At 37.9% G+C, this 19,917-nt stretch overlaps 1 protein-coding gene across 1 annotated transcript; it reads left to right on the forward strand.

Moving 5' to 3' along the window:
- Positions 1-5,680: 5,680 nt before the first annotated feature.
- Positions 5,681-19,898, forward strand: FHIP2A (FHF complex subunit HOOK interacting protein 2A). Its single transcript, XM_029087458.1, has 11 exons — positions 5,681-5,753; positions 7,654-7,823; positions 10,435-10,539; positions 10,888-11,010; positions 13,549-13,587; positions 15,368-15,661; positions 16,217-16,413; positions 17,608-17,722; positions 17,828-17,904; positions 18,005-18,197; positions 19,725-19,898. Exons 2-11 carry the CDS (start codon positions 7,704-7,706, stop codon positions 19,896-19,898), a joined length of 1,437 nt encoding a protein of 478 aa, XP_028943291.1. The 5' UTR covers positions 5,681-5,753; positions 7,654-7,703.
- The last annotated feature ends 19 nt before the right edge of the window (positions 19,899-19,917 follow it).

Here is a 19,917-nt window from a genome sequence, read left to right on the forward strand (position 1 = left end):
GCAGCTGAACAGCTTTTAGCTGAGCTGGATGCTTAAATACGCTTGAAGAAGTGCCCGGGCTTAGCTTTCTTTGGCAGGACTACTTTAAATCAGAATTGTTTGGATAGCCCTTCTCCCCTGTCATTTCTCTTGCACAATTACTTATATAATGCTCTTGTCCTGCCTGAGGGTCCACGGGCCTGCAGACTTTAGAGACATACATTAAATAGTAAGAGTTCCTGTGTTATTAGATAATCATTGTTATCTTACCCTCGATATGCCATCGCTCTGAACTGTGACAAGGGGTTCCAAAGGTTGACAGTCTAATACACATACACATAGCAGTATTTGCCTTTCACTTGTGAGTGTCCCGGCCTTTAATTGACTGCCTCCATGACAAGACTGTGATGAGACAAATGTAAGGGACCAGTTGCTTTTTATTAAGACTTTTTCTTACCTTGAATAACTCAAAACTTTCAGTCTTTTCTGTCTAAATTGTCCGAGTGTGTGAAATCATATTCCCATCTTCGTTACAACTGAATCCTAATTTTTGCCACTTCTGCCATAAGTTAATCCTGCCAGTATTTTAGATATTTTAGATATTTTGGTGAGCAAGCACCACTGTGGTATCATCCCAATAGAGAGCATCCTTAAACTGGGCTGGGTGGGTTGGTGAGAATGGTGGAGGGGACTGCAGTCTTTGTTCTGTTGCCCTTCTTCAGGGCAGAACAGAAATGTTATTGCTTTATGGGGTTAATATTAATGAATCTGTGACAGTTTATATATGGCTTGTCCTCGAGATGTTTTCTCTTTGCTATGCATTCTGATATATCCCAAATGTATTCCAGGAGCACTACATTCTCAGCATCGTACAAAATCTAGTGTACAATAACAAAGCAGCAAGTTAGACTTATTTTTTCTCTTATCTTGTGCTCTTCACTCATGTTTCCCGAGACAAAATAGCTTGTCTGTAGAGTGGTCACTCCATGTTCAAAGGACTTTTGTTTGTGTTTGATTTGGGCTTTCAGGAGATGTTTCATCTTAATAGTGAACTTGAAAGGATGTTTTAGAGCTGTGTACTTTGAGCAGGAAAAATACTATTTTGGTTCTTTTGAATTTTGCAATTTCCTGTCAAAGAAGATTATTTGTATCACTGTCTTGGTATCTGGCAGTGAATTTAGATTTTGGTGTCTGCTGCATATTTTTGAGATCCCTCTCTACCAGCCTATTACTCCACTGTATCTCTTACACTGGTACCTTAAGGTGCTCTTAAGTAGCTGCTTTTCTGTTCAAATTTAGAGGCAAAACTGATCTTTGAAAGAAACAGATACTGCTCCAAAGTCATTAACTTCATAAGTGCTCAGAACAAGATTTATTCATCTTGAACCCACTTTATTTGATGTAATGACCTCACATTACTGTTTGTTTTAATGTTGTGTTGCTATTAACAAATCATGATGACAAAATTTAATGCATGACTTCCAAGCATGTGCAGTCTTAATTTTATACTTGGAAGCAGTGACAATTCTAAACTCTGTGCATTCACCAGCTGAAGAAATAAAGCAAACCTTCCAGCATTAGTCTTATTTCGGATTTTCCCTCAGGGCAAACGTTCACACTAGTAAAGTACTAAGTTTAAAGAAAAACATCGAGTGACTGCTGTAGTTTTCCGTGTTTCAGGCAGGGGGGTGTGCATGCACTTCCCCTTCATTTCTCTGTGTCCCAGTTTCCAGGTTCTTTTTCAGACCAGACAGTACCTGTTATTCTTTTATGCAGTGTTTTCTTTACTCTGTGAACTTGTCCAAAGGATATTGCAGGATATCACCAGCTTAGGTTGTTTCCGTTCTTTTCAGTATTGAATTGCACTTCTGAAAAGCATACATGAAAAATATGACAGTAATTTGTAAATGCACAAAGGAATTGCTGTTAAATACTGAATATTTATAGGTTTCTTTGCTCTTTATGTTATTTTTTTTTTCCTGCCTAAACACAAATTCTAAATACTTTCAAAAACTATGTGGAATGGTATTTTGGAGAGATGTTATAACAAGCAGGGTATAGTTCTGGTCAAAGATCTCTAGTTCTCCTGAGAACAGCACTTTCCCTGGCAGGAATGAGGTTCGATCATTAGTGGTGTATTGTCACCAGAATGATAAGGCAGCATGTGTTAAGTTTAGCTGTAAATCAGAATGCTCCCTCGCTCACAACCAGACAGCTCGACTGCTGGAGTTAGGGACCAGATGGAAGAACTCATCAGTGTCTGCTCAAATGAGCTGGTTTTTAGTCGTGTTCAGTGAGGTTTGGCTATTTGATTTACTAACAACTACACTGCAATTTGAAGATGTTGGGTTTTTTTCCCCAAAAGGAGGGGAACTTCACTTTGAGATTAGGAATCGATAGCTCAAAATTAGTAAGGACATACGTAATTACATAAAAATGAATTAATATAACTGCACACTTTTAAGGTAGTTCCTTCAAATCAGAGAAATAGCAGGAATTAGTGGCCTTCACAATGAGTTTTGTTTTGCTTCAGAATCTTTATACAGAATCTTTATCTTTATGTGTACTTTTACAGAACAGTGATTATTCAGATTGGCAACTGTAACATATATTTCAACTCAGCTGGTAGCTAATAATTCATCCTAAAATAGAAACTACAACTTCATCCTACAATTACCTGTCCTAGTACGGTTAACCAGGTATTTGTGAACTTACATTTTATTAATGCTTTCCAGTGCTGGGCTTTGTTTGTGTATAAGCTGGTATCTTACTCTTGGTCTTTACCTTAGTTTTCTTTCTGAATAACTAAGTTAAGAGGATTGGGGTTTTTTTCATTTTTTTCACAGTAAAATACTTCTCTCAGAATAATGCAAAGCATTGCTGGAGTTACAGCTCTCAAATATTCCCTGGAATAGCTGTGCTGTAAAAAGCTGATTTATACTAGGTCCATCTGTTGTGGGAAGAGGAATTTGGGGGTAAGAGTATTTGGGGGTGAGGATACTTTATGAATAAGGAAAGAAATACATTTTTTCTCTATTATTAGGAGCTGCTGAGTGTGGTAGCCCAATGCAGGCAAAGCTGCTGCAGCTCTGTATCTCCAGGTCCAGTTGGTGGCAAGGTTGATCGTATATTCCCAATAGGCATGCACGTGCACACATGCTAATGGTGTCTCTGATTGGCATCTCTGTCTTGCAGTCCTTGATCAGAGAAGACTCTTGTGAAATCACCGGGTATTTTAATTAAAAAGGGCCGGACCTGTCCCTGAATTATCTTTTCACCTCTGAGAGGAGTCCCTGGAAGCATTTGTTGGGAGGGAGAATGTCTGTATCCACAGTTCTTTCCCATGGTGGATGAATTATTGACAGTGCTGAGAAGTGAAATCCTTTTCCCAGCACTACTCAGAGGCACTAAATTCATCTCGAGGCAGATGAGGCTAGAAGAAGTGGAAAGGAAAATCGCATCAGTCAAGGATAAATCTTTAATGTTATCTGTCATGTGTTACTTTGGAAACAGAGTGGTCTGAAAGCCTTGGTATTCCTCAAAAGTGGTCTCTGTGCCATTCATCAGCCAGAGCTGAGTGTTTGGTATAATTTTGCTACAGACAGATGCAAATGATCAATTACATTGCTTGAAATAAACATCTACAGCAGCAAGTGTGACATACAAAGCATGATACAAAATACCATGCGCTAAATTTTCAGTTTATTCAGTTATTCTTCTGAGTTTCAATAACCTAGTAAACTTCATAGTAAAATAAACTAGTTATTCTGTGGTGTGCTGAAGTGCTGCTTTCAGTGCCCAGCCATGGAAATATGGAAGACTAATGAGTCCACGGACTGTCAGGGAATGGATGAGCAATGGAAGTTTGTTTTTCTGGTTGCCATTTGTGAGGGCACATTTCCACACAGGGTGCAGGCGTTGATAGTTACCAAGCACCACTATTTTAATGTCTTGCATTTCAAAGTCCTGTGGGCAAAGGGTCATTAACAATTAGCATTCCACTTTCTTATCACAGCAGGACATGCTGTTCATATACTGGGCTTTGTGTCTTTACCAAGATAAATTTAAGTGTCATTAAATTCAAGGAAAAGAAAAGGCTGATGTGGAAAACTTCCAAAGCTTTTTCAAAGAGACCAACACTACCCAGTGAAGACTATATAGATGTTTGAGCCCTGTGCTTCCATTTGTCCAAGGGCTGAGGCAACTCAGCACTTTTCAGGCCCTACAAGGAGACACTAGAGGAATTCAGAGTTACAGATCTCAAATGTGGTATCTGTAGCTGCTGGGGGAAAACTTTTTCACTGTGAGGGTGACTGAGCCCTGGCACGGGTTCCTGGAGAACATTGTGGAGATATTTAAAAGCCATCTGGACATGGTCCTGGGCAACTGGCTCTGGGTGGCTGTGCTTGAGCAGGGAGCTTGATCCAGGTGACCTCCAGAGATCCCTTCCTCAGCCACTCGGTGATTCTGTGAAGGACCGGACTCCGTAGCTTGTTGGGATAGTTCAACTCCTTATCCTTCCAAAATGGACACACCAACTTATACACGGGATTCTTTCTGTTTGCTGACAGGTCTCATTGCTACCATCGTGTCAGGTGATAATACTTTATTTCAGGATTGCCAATGAAAGAATGACTTGGGGACTCGACTGTGGGGAAAAAAAAAAAGCCTCAAGCAAGTAGAGTTAGGCCTCAGTGACACAGACCCTCATGTGATCTGTTGAGTCATGGGGGTTTTCCCTATAGGATTTCTGATTTTACCAGCTCTGAACATTTTATATTGTGATCACAAATTCAGTGTTTGCCTCAACTCTCACTTTAGAGACCAGAGTGGAAAAATGATCATGGTCCTTCTTTTTTCACGTGCTGCCTGTGGTGTAGCACGTGTTTGTGCCTGTGGTGTAATGGGCAACAGAGCAGCCAGTTCTCAAGCTTATTGAGGAGGGAGCAGTACTGATGTTGACTGGGTGGGAGGCTGTGTTTTGGTTTTGCAGCATGTTATTCCTGGATGCCAGTCACACCCAACCGACCATCCCAAATTTCTCCAGAAAAGAAGAAACTTCATTGTCTTTCAGAAATAAAATAAGAAATGTATGTGTCAAAAAAAACCCCCCAAAAACCAACAACCTGTCAAGCTCTGAGGATGGGCTTAATGTGGCAAAAAAATGAAACAAAGTTCTTTTCAGTGTTGTGGTTAACAGGAAAAAAAGGCATGACAAAAACTGTCTGAAGGAGCTAGTCAGTATTTTTAAGGGAGCAGAGGGAGAGAGAACGGAGCATACAGAGAAGGAAGATGGCATCAAGAGCAGATGTAAAAGAACATTATTTTTTCCTACAGGACAAACCTGAGATCTAAACAATTCAAACCCACGTTTCTAGTGTTGCTTTGTTGTATGAGCAATTGCTTTTGTTGCTTCAAATAGATTGTCTGGTCATAGAAACATCACAGGGATTATTACTGATGTTCACAAGCTAGGCAGGATGACATGGGGCTCATGCCATGAATAATGTATGTGATCCTTGTTAAAGGTAAAAGAGCACAGAGTAAGAATTGTAGCACAGGTCTGCAGCAGTTTGCTTCCAAGTTGTAAGAAAAAATTCAATTTAATGTCTGAGGAAACAGACATTGTTTATTGTTTATATGTTTATTTCATTCCTAACTAGGTTTTGTTGTTTTGTTTTGTTTTTCCCCATAGCTTGCACCTTCTCTTCCATTACAAGAAGATTTTGTGTACCACTGGAAAGCAATCACCCACTACTACATAGAGACGTCAGGTAAAAAGAAAACATTCTGATTTTGTCTCTTTGTTGTGACAACTAGAATTCCCAATTTCAGTGTTATTAAAAAATAAAGATTAAGAAATACAAAAATGAGTTAGATATTTTATGACAATGCCAACAATTACAACTATTAATTAAAAATACTGTCTACCTCCATTCATCCCCAGAAAAGTGGGCATGAGCAACAGTGGAGGGAAGGTCTTCTTTCCTGAGAACCACGCAGAGAATTCTACCTTTTAACGTCTGACCTAATTTCTGCCTTCACATATTCTGTTTAATCTAAACAGACAACTACAGAAATGTAGTCCCTGCTGTTAACCTTCTTATTGTTTTGCATCAGAGATTTTCTTTTTCTTTCTAAGATTTTAACAGAAACCTTCCCAAAGTGATTTTGTGGTCATATGTTTTACTAGATATTTCTGAATTCTGTGTACTCAGTACTAGATATTTTTTCTTTAGTGTATTGTCTTCATGAAAGATATTTTGATAACATAGCTCTGAAAAGTGAGGTTTTGAGCAGATTTAGAATGTATTTTATTAAAACTTGCCCAGACCTTATTCTGCTCCTCTAAAAATTGATATTCTGATGAAATATGGCTGTTGTTGCTTGTTCTTATCCTTTTCTCTGTTTTCCTACATCAGCTATGCAACATTTAAATTTTTATTTTTTGGTCCTGGTTTAATAGTTTTTAAAGTGAATGTTACCCTGCTTTCCTCAGGCTTGTTAGTTCTGCATTTCCACTAAAGTGGCTGTTGAATCTGTGTTTGTGCCTGGGACTGGTGATCTTGTTTATATCAATATTTACTCTTACAAACTGAAACTCGACCCCGGGTTCTAAATAACCATCTTTTGGAACGCTATGTGATGTTTCCTGAGGTAGAAACGACAAAGTGGTAAACTGATACCTGCGATTATGTGGTGCAGAATAGAAGCTGACGTCTCTACCACACTTTCAAAAGTCTTGTGAAAAACAAGTTTCCACTCAGTGGATATATTTCTGTCCTCTGCAATGGAGGAAACTCAAGCAAAACACTCTAGGCTAACTGGAGGTTGTGGTAAAGACCAAAATCACTCTGATATGGCAGTTTTTCTTTGTGATCTTGTTGCCCTTTGCATGCAAGTGACAGTTATTTTTAGATTATTGCATAAGAAGTTGTAAGCACTTCCCTAGTGAGATATTTGCTCAAGTAGAATTTAACTGCAAAAAAGTAAAAAGGAAAATGTCCACCTGTGGACGTGCTCTACAACATGTTAATGCCAGCTCTCACTGCCAGTGGCATAAATCCACAACAGTCTCGCAACTGTAGTATAATGAAATCAGAATCTTACCCTTTCCTTCATGAGGTTTGACAGAATGTTATCTTGATGCAGAAAGTATAGAAGACGAGTCTAAAAACTTTTGAAGAATAAACAGCACAGGGTTTGGGTTTTCTTTGTTATCATTAGAAAAACCATTTGTGTAGTAATCTAGTTTGTAAAGCAAATTAAGCTGATCTTAGAGGCTGTTTATAGATCTCAGAATACTACATGAAAAGTCGAAGAGGAAATTATCAAGACATGGTGGATACTAACTGGAAGACTGGGAGTTTAACTTTTCTCTCCCTAAGCTTGATTTCTGGCTGTAAAAGTTTTCCTTTTTGACTGTGTAATTAATGCATATTTTGAAATTTGGTATTTCATCTTTTCTCCATTGCAAATTTAGATATCTGCCTAATGCATATTCCAGTTTACATTTCCAGATATGGTTCTGAAAATTCGATTTAAGACATGTTAAAAAACTTATAAATAAGATTCTTTAAATGAGCGGTCATGTTTTTAAATCTTAAATTTGGAACTGAACTGAAGAAAAGTGTGGACAATATTTTAATCATTCTTAATTGCACATCTATTTAGATGACAAAGCTCCTGTGACTGATACCAACATTCCTTCTCACCTGGAACAGATGTTGGATATTCTAGTTCAAGAAGAAAATGAGAGGGAATCAGGCGAAACAGGACCGTGTATGGAATATTTGCTACATCACAAGATTTTGGAGACACTCTACACACTAGGAAAAGCTGATGTATGTACTTCTCAGCAGAGCAGATTACGTTTTGTGTGAGTTCCTCATTGTAATAGGGACTGAAGTTCTGCAGTAGATGGTAGTGTGGGACACTGAAGTCTAGCAAATAGCTGTTAGCTTATTTTACCAATAGGTGACAAATAACCGTCTTTCTCAAGTGTGATCAAAGTGAGACAACCAGTGAGACGCTGACAAGGGAGTGCTTAAGGATGCTTAAGGGAGTGGAGCATCTCCCTTATGAGGAAAGGCTGAGGGAGCTGGGTCTCTTTAGCTTGGAGAAGAGGAGACTGAGGGGAGACCTCATTAATGTTTACAAATATGTTAAGGGTGAATGTCATGAGGATGGAGCCAGGCTCTTCTCAGTGATGCCCAATGGCAGGACAAGGGGCAATGGGTGTAAGCTGGAACACAGGAGGTTCCACTTAAACTTGAGTAGAAACTTCTTTACAGTGAGGGTGCCGGAGCCCTGGAACGGGCTGCCCAGGGAGGTTGTGGAGTCTCCTCTGGAGACATTCAAGACCCGCCTGGACGCCTTCCTGTGTGATCTCATTTAGGTTCCTGCTCTGGCAGGGGGTTGGACTGGATGATCTTTCGAGGTCCCTTCCAATCCCCAACATTCTGTGATTCTGTGACAAGGCAGAACCCTGAGATTTGTTACTTATCACTCTAATATTGACCATGAAGCTGGAAGTAAGAGAAACATTTTGTTCAGTCTAGAAATTTTTTGGCTTCTACAAGACACTATTATCCCTCCCAAACCCTTGTTAAGCATCGGGAGATTCTTGGGTGAAAAGTGCTGTATTAAATACACATTTTGTTTGATTTTTCCAAATGTGATGAGTTACTGCTCAGAAAGACTTCCATGTCAGAAAGCATTAATTTAAGCTCATCCCCAGAGACCTTTCACATCTGAGTCTTTGGTAGGAATGCAGCTCTTGACAGTGATGTCTCGTTCTTCTCATGTCTGGTTTGTGGCACAAGTGAAATTAGCTTCATGGTCTTGGTGCATTCTTATTGATACCTTTCTTGGTAGACTTATGAGCTGAAGTGTATGGGATTGGATGGATCACGAGGTGAATTGACGTGGCAGCCCTTGTGCTAAAACTTTTTGTATCATGGTACAGATGCAGTTAGGAAAGCATGGTGTGTGCTGTTCCAAGATGAAAGGAGCTCTCCATGGCTTTATTCTCACTCAGCCTTTTACACATTGTCATGAGTTTTTAATCTTCTCAGTTTTACATATACAGACAATGTATGGCACTAGGTGTTAGACTCTGGGATGTTCCTTGCTCTGGAAGGACTGGAGCTCCACAGTTCCTGTTACTATACCATCTGCCCTACAGTCAGGCTAAGATACCTGGTGTATTGAAAACACTTGCTCAGAAATACAGCTCGCTCAGTAATCTGTAAACTTTGTCAAGAAACCAAGATGAAACGGAGACATATGTGAAGTGGGTAATTAGGAGTGTTTTTAAGAGTTGAGAAAAGTCATGTTGCACTCACGCAAATATGCCTGTACAAGCAATTCTTGTACAGCCTGTCTTTATACTTTGCCACTTGTGAGTTGATACATCTGAAGTAAACACACAGTTCAGTGCTTGCAAGATGTTGCAAAGATCTGTTGCAAAAAGAATGATATCCCTTCACAGCAATCACTTAGACTTACTGTGTTACTGTAGATGCACCCTGATGGTACACATTTTGCCATTCGTTTCAACGGATTGCTTGTCAACTCAGTCATAATTAGGGGTTAATAATAGAGAGATAATTACCTTGGAAGGAGAAACAGGTTAGGCAGTTGTCATTCCTGGCTGTTGCAAACAATTCTCCATTCACCTCTGCAGTGAACTAGGTGAGGAAAATGATGTGGGTTAAAATTAAGCTATGGAATAACAGTGTTTGTTAACATGGTAGAACACTTTTGAGACAGAGGGGATTTAGCTAGAAACAAAGGTCCATAAAGGACCACGAGCCATCAAATCTCATGGAGATAGGAAAGTACTTTATTGTGACCTGGTGCATGAGGGACAGTAGAACATGGTTCTGGATGTTCCACAGATATTTGTGATTTGTATTCTGCTGAATCTCACGGAGAACAACAGCTTTCTCTTGTCCTTGAACAACTGTGCATTTATAAACACTTTATCTATCTAAGGTTAATTGCTTATGCATTTAAAAACCCTTTTGTAGACATTAAGGTGTTTATAGTTTATCATCATATATTTGTATCTCCTGACTCGCTGAGTTGCTGGATTTTGTGTCATGATACCGTAACAGACAGATGATCTGTAGCCAATTAATTCAGACGTAATTTCCCCTTATCACTTTATCAATAGGGAATATTTCCTGGAAAGATTGTTAGGAGTCTTCACCAGAGCAGTTAACTGAAAGTATGAATACTTTGAAAAAGAAAACAGTAATGAGATGCAACATTTTTTGTTGATCTCTGTTAATATCAATAAAAGTAATGTATTAGCAGATGATGATTTTTTAAAAAATACTTTTGGATAAATATTGCTGTTTAATTAGCCATGTTGAGTGACAAATTTGCATCTATGTTTCTCTCCTCATTTGTTATATTTTTGTTACTGTTAATCTATTTTTGTTTCAGTGTCCTCCAGGAATGAAACAGCAAGTTTTGGCTTTTTATACAAAACTTCTTGGAAGAATACGGCAACCTCTCCTTCCCCACATAAATGTGCATAGGCCAGTGCAGGTACTGTACAAATTTTAAGTAAACTATATTTTTGTATGGCAAGTTTCTCTTATTCTCCTGTAGCTGATGGTGTCTTTAATTCTTCCATTGTCAAGTGAGTTAAAGAAACTGCTCGGGTGCAGTATCAGCTTTAATGTATTGATGATTAGAGCCTTGAACTGCCACTGCTATGCAAGTCGTAAGTAATAAAGAAATCTTGTTCATAGCAGTGTAAATGTAGAGCAGATGTTCAAATCAATATTTATACATCATTTAGTATGTATATTGAAAAAGAATTCAGTCCATCATTACTAGAAAAAGCTCTAACTTATTCCCTGTCTTAATTGTTTGCTTTTCTTTACGTGACAGAAATTAATCAGGCTGTGTGGTGAAGTTCTTGCAACACCAACAGAAAATGAAGAAATTCAGTTTCTCTGTATAGTATGTGCAAAGCTGAAGCAGGATCCATACCTGGTCAACTTCTTCCTTGAGGTGAGTAGATCAAATAAAAATTTTCCAGGTTTATTTACTATGTCACTGACAAAATCTGATAAGAGAACTGAAGGTATTGCATTGTGCTTCATAGCTTAGTTTTCATTCACTCTGTAATTATTTTCCTGTAATATTAGAAGGTGTTTTGGTTTTGTTGGGTTTTTTTTTCTTCCACAAACTTGATACATGTGATTATTTTTACTAGAATTTCATTCAGGGTTCACAAATATACCTGCCTGACGTCCTTATCCTTTGTAGTGAAAACACCTTTAGAGTAGGGATATGAATTGTAACATAGAACACTGTGTGAGGAAGACCTTGAATTTCATACATTGTTTTGTTTTCATCCCAGTGAAGACTGAGGGACAGATTGCATGGGGCATCGAAACCTTGCAAGTTGCTAAGAGTTCTGCAGAATCGGGCCCTTATTTGGTACTGGCACATATGGTCTGTCAGCAGTGCCAGCTCACAATCTACAATATGACATTATTTTCTCTCTGTAAGAAAGCCAAATATCTTTACTCCCTCTTCGAACTTAACATGTGGCATTGATGAAATCAGAGTGGGAGGAGAAAGAATTTCTAGACTGACTTTCTGTTCCCATTTAGAAGGAGTATATAAAAGTTTAATTTATAAAAGTCCATTTAGAAATGCCTCCTGTGCCCACTTTGATGTTTCCTGTGGTGACACAGTATCTATTAAGCATGTGATAGGTAGGTGAAAAGATGTAGATACAGTGTCCTCCAGGAATATTTTAAAAGCTTTCCACAAAAAAAATCTGTAACAGCAGAGGCTACCTACTAAACTGCAAAGATACATTATTTTCCATGGAGTATATGAATATCACTTGTAATTCAGCAGTAAAGAATCCATCTTGAGTTTATTTTTGCCTTAATTAAATACCACTCTGATTGCCATTGTTTCCACTGTAGTTGTACAAGCAGTAGAAATGATGTAAAGTTTGAAAAGTCAATGTTTAAACATGAGAAGCATTCAGAAGCAAATTACTAAATACATTCATGCAGAATATGGTACAAGTTCAAACCAGGAATACTTTTAATGTCATTTGTCTAAGTCGTGTGGTTTGAAGAGAACCCTCTGAATGATACTCATACTCAAATAATGCCCTTGCAATAAAACCTGAGAACCCCATTCAGAAGAACCATAAGTGTATTGTCAGACATTAGTGTTCTTCCCCAAAATAGCAAGATTGGGATATTAAAAATCAGACATGTAAAACCAGAGTATTCCAAATTTCAGAGAGATCTCAAGTTTCACAAAGTGCTGACTATAGAGTTCAGGCAAGAACATTTCTTGTAGCTCCTGTTTCCTTCACAACATTATTCTTCAATATCATAGCCTGAGGCATATGTATTCACAACTTGTGATAGTTGTTTCCAGATAAGGTTTTTGGGGTGCAGAATTATCCTTTATTAGAATAGAATATTCTGGTTGTTCACATCTATGCCTCTTAGAGGTGCTATTGTTGTGACTTGATAGCTGTTTCTGACCTTCAAATGCATGAAAGGGTAAATATACAGAATTCTGTGTAGCACTTGTCTCTCACATCTCCCACACTTAGAAACTGAAATGCAGATATGTCACTCCAAAGCAGTCTGGTTGTATCTGTTAGTTTTGCTTCCTTCTTTGACTTTTCCTGATCATTTTCTACAGTATTTTATAAACATAAAAAGCTAAGTATGCAACTGAGGATTTCCTTTGGATGATTCCATATCATATAGTTTGTTGATAGAATGCTGTTTATATTTTAGTACAATCTTTCACCTGTATTGCTTAACTAATAAGGTTACATGGCATAACTGTGCCTCTTGGCAAGTTACTTTTGTTGTGGAAATAAGAACTAGAAGAACTGCATTCTACTTTTTTAAACCTTTGATATCCATATACTAATTTCATTTTGGCTTTAATTTATTCTTATATTTAAACTGAGTTTTCCTTGTTCTTATGTAGACAGAAAGAACATACATAGGAATTTTTGACTTGCCACCTCTATCTCAGTCATTATTTTATGCAAAACTTATCTTGTATTTTTCCTTGTTCATTTATTCCTTAGTTGCCCCATCTCATCTCATCCCATCCCGTTTTATGTGAGATACTTCTTGCAAATGATTGTTCCATGAAAAGAGAAACTTGATTCTCTGTGTTTCCATTTCTGCTCTTGAGACCTTAAACAAGTTCTAATGTAGTGTCCGTGAAAAAGTTGTACCTTCATTTTGTAAAATGAACATAGTTTCACTATTTGCTTCTACTCTCCTTACTACAAACTGCCAGCTTTTTATTTCTCACCATGAATTAAGCAGAGATTCTCAAAAGCTGTAATATCACTTGATTTTTTCACAGAATTCTTTTTAAATCAGTCTGAACTTAAGGCTGGGCATCATCTACCACAGATTTTGAAATTCTGATAGTTACATATCACAAAATTATAAAAATGTATATTGATGAAGCTGAATTCAGTTGGAGGAGTACTTTGTCTAGAAAGCATTGAATTTGTGTTTATGTAACCTTTTCTATTAGGTCATTCAGGATCCTGTTTTGCACCTTTACAGGAGGCAGGTGAGCAGCTACGCTGCAGAATTGCATGAGTAGACAATAGGAAGCTTAAACACGTGCAAAAACTCTGCCTGTGTGTTGTTCAATGTACAGATTTGCCTTCTGCCACCTGCTGATGTACAAGTAATGAGCTACGGACAAATTTCTAGGGGCATTTATGTATGTTAGGTTTTCTCATCAGTGCCTTAGCTGAACAAACTATGGCCTTTCAAGTGACAGAAGAGTCCAGGCATGAGGTAATAAGCTGATGTAAGATGAAATAAATATTTTACAAAATATTATCTCATTTTTGAAAAAAGTAGTTTTTCTCTTTGGCAACCCCACTTGCTACTTGAGCAGTGCCAGGAACAGTGTATAATCCAGGATTGAAATGCAGTTCCAGCCTTTAGTTCTGCTTTATGTGCAGGGCTCATCGTTGTGATTGTGATATTGCTGTCTCTTGATAAAATATATTGGAGGGTACTGGAGGACTTGTGAAGATTTAGGGGTAGACAGAGGTGGCTCAGACACACGCATTTTGGTTGTTTTGCAGCCTTATGCATTTCATACTGTAAAAAAAAATGTATATGTCAAAGGAGTAATTTTTCTACTGTAGTGAAAAATCATACTTATTTTATAGCATGCAGTGTGCTGCTTTTACCACTGGGTTGCCTCTCCAGGGAGCTGGTTATATGAGTGTATCGCAACATTCAGTACAAATTCTCCACAAAGAACGCACATCAATCGAGCAAGCATTCGCAGCAGTGCTCTGGTTTGCTGCCTGAGACTGTCATGCAGTTAGTCCCTACTAGTTTGTATGTACTAAACACCATTAACCCCCAAATGGTTACTCTTTTAAATTATTAATGCTTGAAATATATTTGTAATAATTTTGGTGTTATTATAGAGGAGGGAAACCCTTTGAATTTATAATCTTACTAATGTACTCGAAAAAAATGTCTTGTGCAGAAGTCTAATTTATGGTTCTAATAAAGTATTATTCACCTGTGCTTATGCCAGAAGAACACTGAATTCTCACCTTGCTATGAGTTTCTTTTTGCTATTGCAGATCACAAATTTAAATGTCATTTTATGTGCTGGAGACAGATTTATGGGAAGAGAGATGGATTGCTTTCTTTCAGACTAAGTAGAGGTGCTTTGTCACTTCTGAGAAGGTTCTCTGTGACCTGTTATAGTGTCCAGTACCTAATGCTAGTATTTTCTTCCCATTCAATCTCCTAAACATTTTCTTCATGAGAAACACAGCTTGAGAGTACTCTGCTGTCATAAAACACTTCCCCCACCCCCCCACCCCCCTTTCCTGTTTAAGATAAAATCCCAAGAAGTTTTGAATTAGTTTAGTTGTATGTCTCCAACTGGAAATAGTGTTTCAGACATTGGATGAATTTGAGGCCTTGACCTAGAAAGGGATGTTTTATCAGGTGTGCTAAAGTCTGAAGGTGCACTCATAAGGTAAATGAAAAACTTCTATCAAATAGTGGGCAAATCAAGTGAATATGTGCCTTCAGCAGTGGAGAGGAAAAGCTGCCATCTCTTTATAAATGGCCTATTCAGCCTTGAAGCAAAATGGTACAGGACTTAAGAGAAATTTAAGCAGATTAAAAAATGTGCTAGATTTAAAAACTCCCACGCTCCCATAACCCATTACATTCTACATGGTTACTGTATCCAGCTTTGTAGAGAACTACTTCAAATGCTGATGTAAAAAATTTGCTTTTAGTAAATTTCTGCTTTGGGATGAACAGTAATTTCAACCATGTAATTCCAACAAAATGCTTTGCAGAGTAAGTTAAAAGCAATGGCTGCCAAAGGATCAGCAAGTGTAATCACAGAAGACATGCTGAAAGGCCAAGAGTCTTCAGCAACAGACATGGGACAGCCCGTTCAGCCTGAAGAAATACCTGGTGCTGCTGGAGCAGAGCAAATGGAGAAGGAAGATGACCTCCTGCAACAGGCAGATGATCTCTCTTTCAGTCTGGATGAACTAAATGTCACATCATCACCTGAGTCCTCTACTGTTTGTCCAAATCAAGACTATAATTTAGTGAATTCTCTACTAAACCTCACTAAAAGTCCTGTGAGTTGTTTTTTTCTGTTCTTTTTAATGTGATAAAATGAAATAGTTTGGATGCTGTGTAAAGTGGGCAGTGAGAGTGAATATACATGTCCATACACACGGTATTTTAACTATAATATGTAATATGAGGTTTGTTTTGCAGACAGTTTTTGTATATTGGCAATTTTCTTTGCCAATTCAGATTAAAAGATTATTCAGATTATTTTAGATAATTAATATAAAAATTATTAATTATTATATATTATGTTTATTAATTTAAACTTTATATTAAGTTTGCATTATTTAATATTTTGGTCGTAAGCTGACCTACAGCACTAGTTCTGTCAACGTGAAGGTTGCAGTTGCATTCTTAGTATTTGACATGGATTCAGGTGATTCTTTATTTTATACTATCCAAATTCAGTAGAAATAAATTTTAATCACTGGAAAGGCAACAAAAATAAATGCATTCACTCACTGTGGGGGAATGGAGAGGTTTTATTTGGGAGGTTTACTTCTTGATTTCAAGTGAGCTTCATTCACCCTCTGATTAATTCTTCCATGCCCTTCTGCCAGGATGGACGGATAGCAGTGAAGGCCTGCGAAGGCCTCATGCTTCTGGTGAGTTTGCCAGAACCAGCAGCTGCCAAGTGCCTGACTCAAAGCACTTGTTTATGTGAATTGTTGACAGACAGGCTGGCCACCCTCTACAAAGCCCTGCCTCAGTCACTGGATCCCTTAGACATTGAAACAGTGGAGGCAATTAACTGGGGGTAAGAAATTTGTTGTTTTTTTTTTTTAATTTAATACCCAAGGTGACTTTACAACCCTCCCTGAAACTAGTTTTCTATAGGTAGATTAAATGTATAGACTATTCACACCCCCATGCTAAAGTCTCAAGAGCAGAGCTGAGATCCCAGCTGCAGCATAGTGGTACGACTTCAGGCCTCCAATGTATGTGTGATTCTGACACGGGGCCAGGTCTGGCTGCCAGTCCCTTCCAAAGATTCCTCAGGGGGCAAGTTTTTCCACTGAATTACGTTAGCAGTTTGTAGGGGTGTAGCTGCAGTATCAGGTACAAATTATTTTCTTGTTCAGATGTTAAGAATTTAGGAAACAAACTTTTCACTGTACACAGTGAGCACAGTAAGCTGCTATGGAGGGCAGGAAGAGTGTCTTTGATAACAGGCTGTTGCAATATTTTTGCAGTTAAAAAGAAGGAAAGAGGTTCTGCATAACTCATCAGCATGAAGCAAAAGATACCTGCCTGTTATCCTAACTGCTTGCATGTTAGATTCTCAAAACATTTCTCTTCCCCACTCTGCCTTCATTGTTATTAACTGCTCGTGATCTGTTAGTACTGAGACAAAAAGTAGGTGTGTGCAAAATAACTGCCAAAATTTCTGGTGGTTGGAGTTTGAAGTTAGAAGGGAAAAAAACAGAACTTGGAAGAGTGGGATAAATAATTATTGGACTGCTTTACCAAAGAAAATGGTGAATTTGTTACTCTGTAGAGACTTTAAATTGGGATCCATGGTTTTTTTCTGAAGGATACAGTCTAGTTCAGGTATACACTGTGGTTTTTGTGGGCTGAGGTTACTTACAGAGTAGAGAAGAACAATTGCCTTAATTTTATGGTTCCCTGACTACAGGAGTTATTGATTCAATTACTGTGGTCTGTGTTTCCTGGGAGGACAGGCTAGGTGATCAGTTTTCCCTTTTGACTTAAGAAATACTTAACCAAACCAAGTTCTGCTGCTGTACACGCTGTGTATCCTTTAGCATGCCACTGAAAACCTGTGTGATAGTAGCACTGCCAGATTAGTGCACACTGGCAGAAGAGCTATTTCAATGTTCATTTCATTGCAGGTAGATCATTAATTATTCTATTAAGTTCAGTAAGAATAAAGTCCAAGGTTCATCAATTACTTGTAGACTAAATAAGTATTTTTCCCTGCATTCTCTAGTTTGGATTCCTATAGCCACAAAGAAGATGCATCTGCTTTTCCAGGGAAAAGAGCGTTGATTTCATTTCTTTCATGGTTTGACTACTGTGATCAACTCATCAAAGAAGCACAAAAGGTTTGAAATGTTTTCAGATAATACAAATATATTCAGCAAATAAGTAGTTCCAGTTGTTTCTTAGCTTTTGAGTTTGAGACATACCATTTTGTACTTTTGTTTCAGACTGCTGCTGTTGCTATGGCAAAAGCTGTGCGGGAACGATTTTTCATTGAAGTTATGGAACCCCAGCTGATGCAAACGTGAGTAGCATCCTATAAGACACGGCAGAACAGACTCTGAATCAAGCTGATTATTTTTCAGAGGAAATCCACTACATATCTGACATGAATTGTTTTTCAGTTCAGAGATTGGAATCCTCACATCAACTGCACTATTGCATCGTATTGTGCGCCAAGTGACTTCTGATGTCCTGCTGCAGGAAATAGTTTATTTCATACTTGGAGAACACAGAGAGCCAGAAACTTTGACAGACATCAACAGACATCCATTGAGACACAGGTTAATCGAACACTGTGATCATATTTCTGACGAGGTGAGAAGTAGTAATGATATAATAACGTTTGCTGGCCATTTGTGTCTTGCATAGAGTCTGTAAAACTGCCATTGTGAGGTCTTTTCATATTTGTGTCAGCTTTTTTGACAAGAAAAAGAATTTTGACTGCCAGCCCTACAAATTCCTTTCAGAAAATGAAAGTCAAGCTGTTTTCTCCAGCCAGCATGTTATTCCCATTAATAAAGATTCTTTGTTAAATTTGCTTGCCCCCTATGCATATCTAGTTGGGCTTGCTCATCGGGAAGATAGGGCAAATTGGTTTCTGTACTTGCATTTAATCTGTGGCTTGTTATATCTTGCATTGTTGTTATTTTCCATGTTGTATCAATTCTGTCATGTTATGTCATCACATTTTGGGGGCTGGTCTCTTCTCTCAAGTAGCAAGTGACAGGACGAGAAGAAAAGGCCTCAACTTGCACCAAGGGCAGTTGAGATTGGATGTGAGGAAGAATTTCTTTACTAAAAGCGTTCTCAGGTATTGGAGTGAGTTGTCCAGGGCAGTGGTGGAGTCCCCATCCCTGGAGGGATTGAAGAGTCGTGTAGACATAGTGCTGAGGGACATGGTGTAGTCAGGGACTTGTCAGTGTTGGGTTAATGACTGGACTGGATGATCTTAAAGGTCTTTTTCAATTGAGGCAATTCTGTGATAAGGTATAGTTAAAAACTTACTATTTTTTATATAAAGTAAATGTAGTCAGAGAATATACACAATGACAGTTAAAAGATGATATGATAACTTTAAGCTCTTTACACACAGTAAATGTTAAAATAATTGACTTAATAAAATCCTTCCTCAGGAGCTGCTTGTTTCACGTTTTCCATTAAACAATCCCCACCCTCTACTTTTTCAAATGAAAACCATGCTTGCCTGCAATACAGATCTAGGCCTTCACCTATCCTTTTTTTTTTTCAGTATGCTTACCTGCTCACCCTGTCAAAATCAGTAATTTGTATAAATTAGTTGATCTTTGCAAGCACCCTAAAGCTGTCTTAAAAAAACTGTCTCTGTATTGCTTAAAGTCAATCTCGTTTTAAAAGCCTACATAATATCTCCATGTAAGAATCTTCGCCTATAGTTCTAGTCACAATATCCCAGTATTACTTTGTTTTATTGTAGATGTTTATTACTAACTTTCAGTCCTGTTCTGTGTCTTACTTGTACAATGATAATCATCTTGCAGTGTGGATCTGAGTGTAATATGGAAAACTAAGTTGTAAAATCTCTGGTTGTTCTTTGTGTTGTTAGTTTGGCAGATTTTAGAACAATTTTTGTTTTACAGGGAAAAAAAACATCCACATACTGATTTTTCAAATGTGTATGAACTCTGCATCCATGTTTATACCACATTCAGCAAAACAATTTCCTAATTTTTCTTAGGATTTTTGCTTCCTTCCATAATGTAAATAAATAATTGCAATGTTCTAGGATGTACAGACCAGATATAAGGCAAAAAGCATAAGACAGCGGTACATCAGTTTATTGAATTTTTACTTTTTATGTTGCAGATCAGCATAATGACTTTACGAATGTTTGAGCACCTTTTGCAAAAACCCAATGAGCACATTCTTTATAATTTGGTTCTGAGAAATTTAGAAGAAAGAAACTATATGGAATACAAGCCTCTCTGTCAAGAAGATAAAGATGTGGTAGAGAACGGACAGATTGCAGGAGCAGTGTAAGTTTGTTTGTTGAGGGAAG

The sequence above is a fragment of the Antrostomus carolinensis genome, unplaced genomic scaffold, assembly GCF_000700745.2.
Source record: "Antrostomus carolinensis isolate BGI_N321 unplaced genomic scaffold, ASM70074v2 scaffold26641, whole genome shotgun sequence".
In the NCBI taxonomy this organism is placed as follows: domain Eukaryota; kingdom Metazoa; phylum Chordata; class Aves; order Caprimulgiformes; family Caprimulgidae; genus Antrostomus; species Antrostomus carolinensis.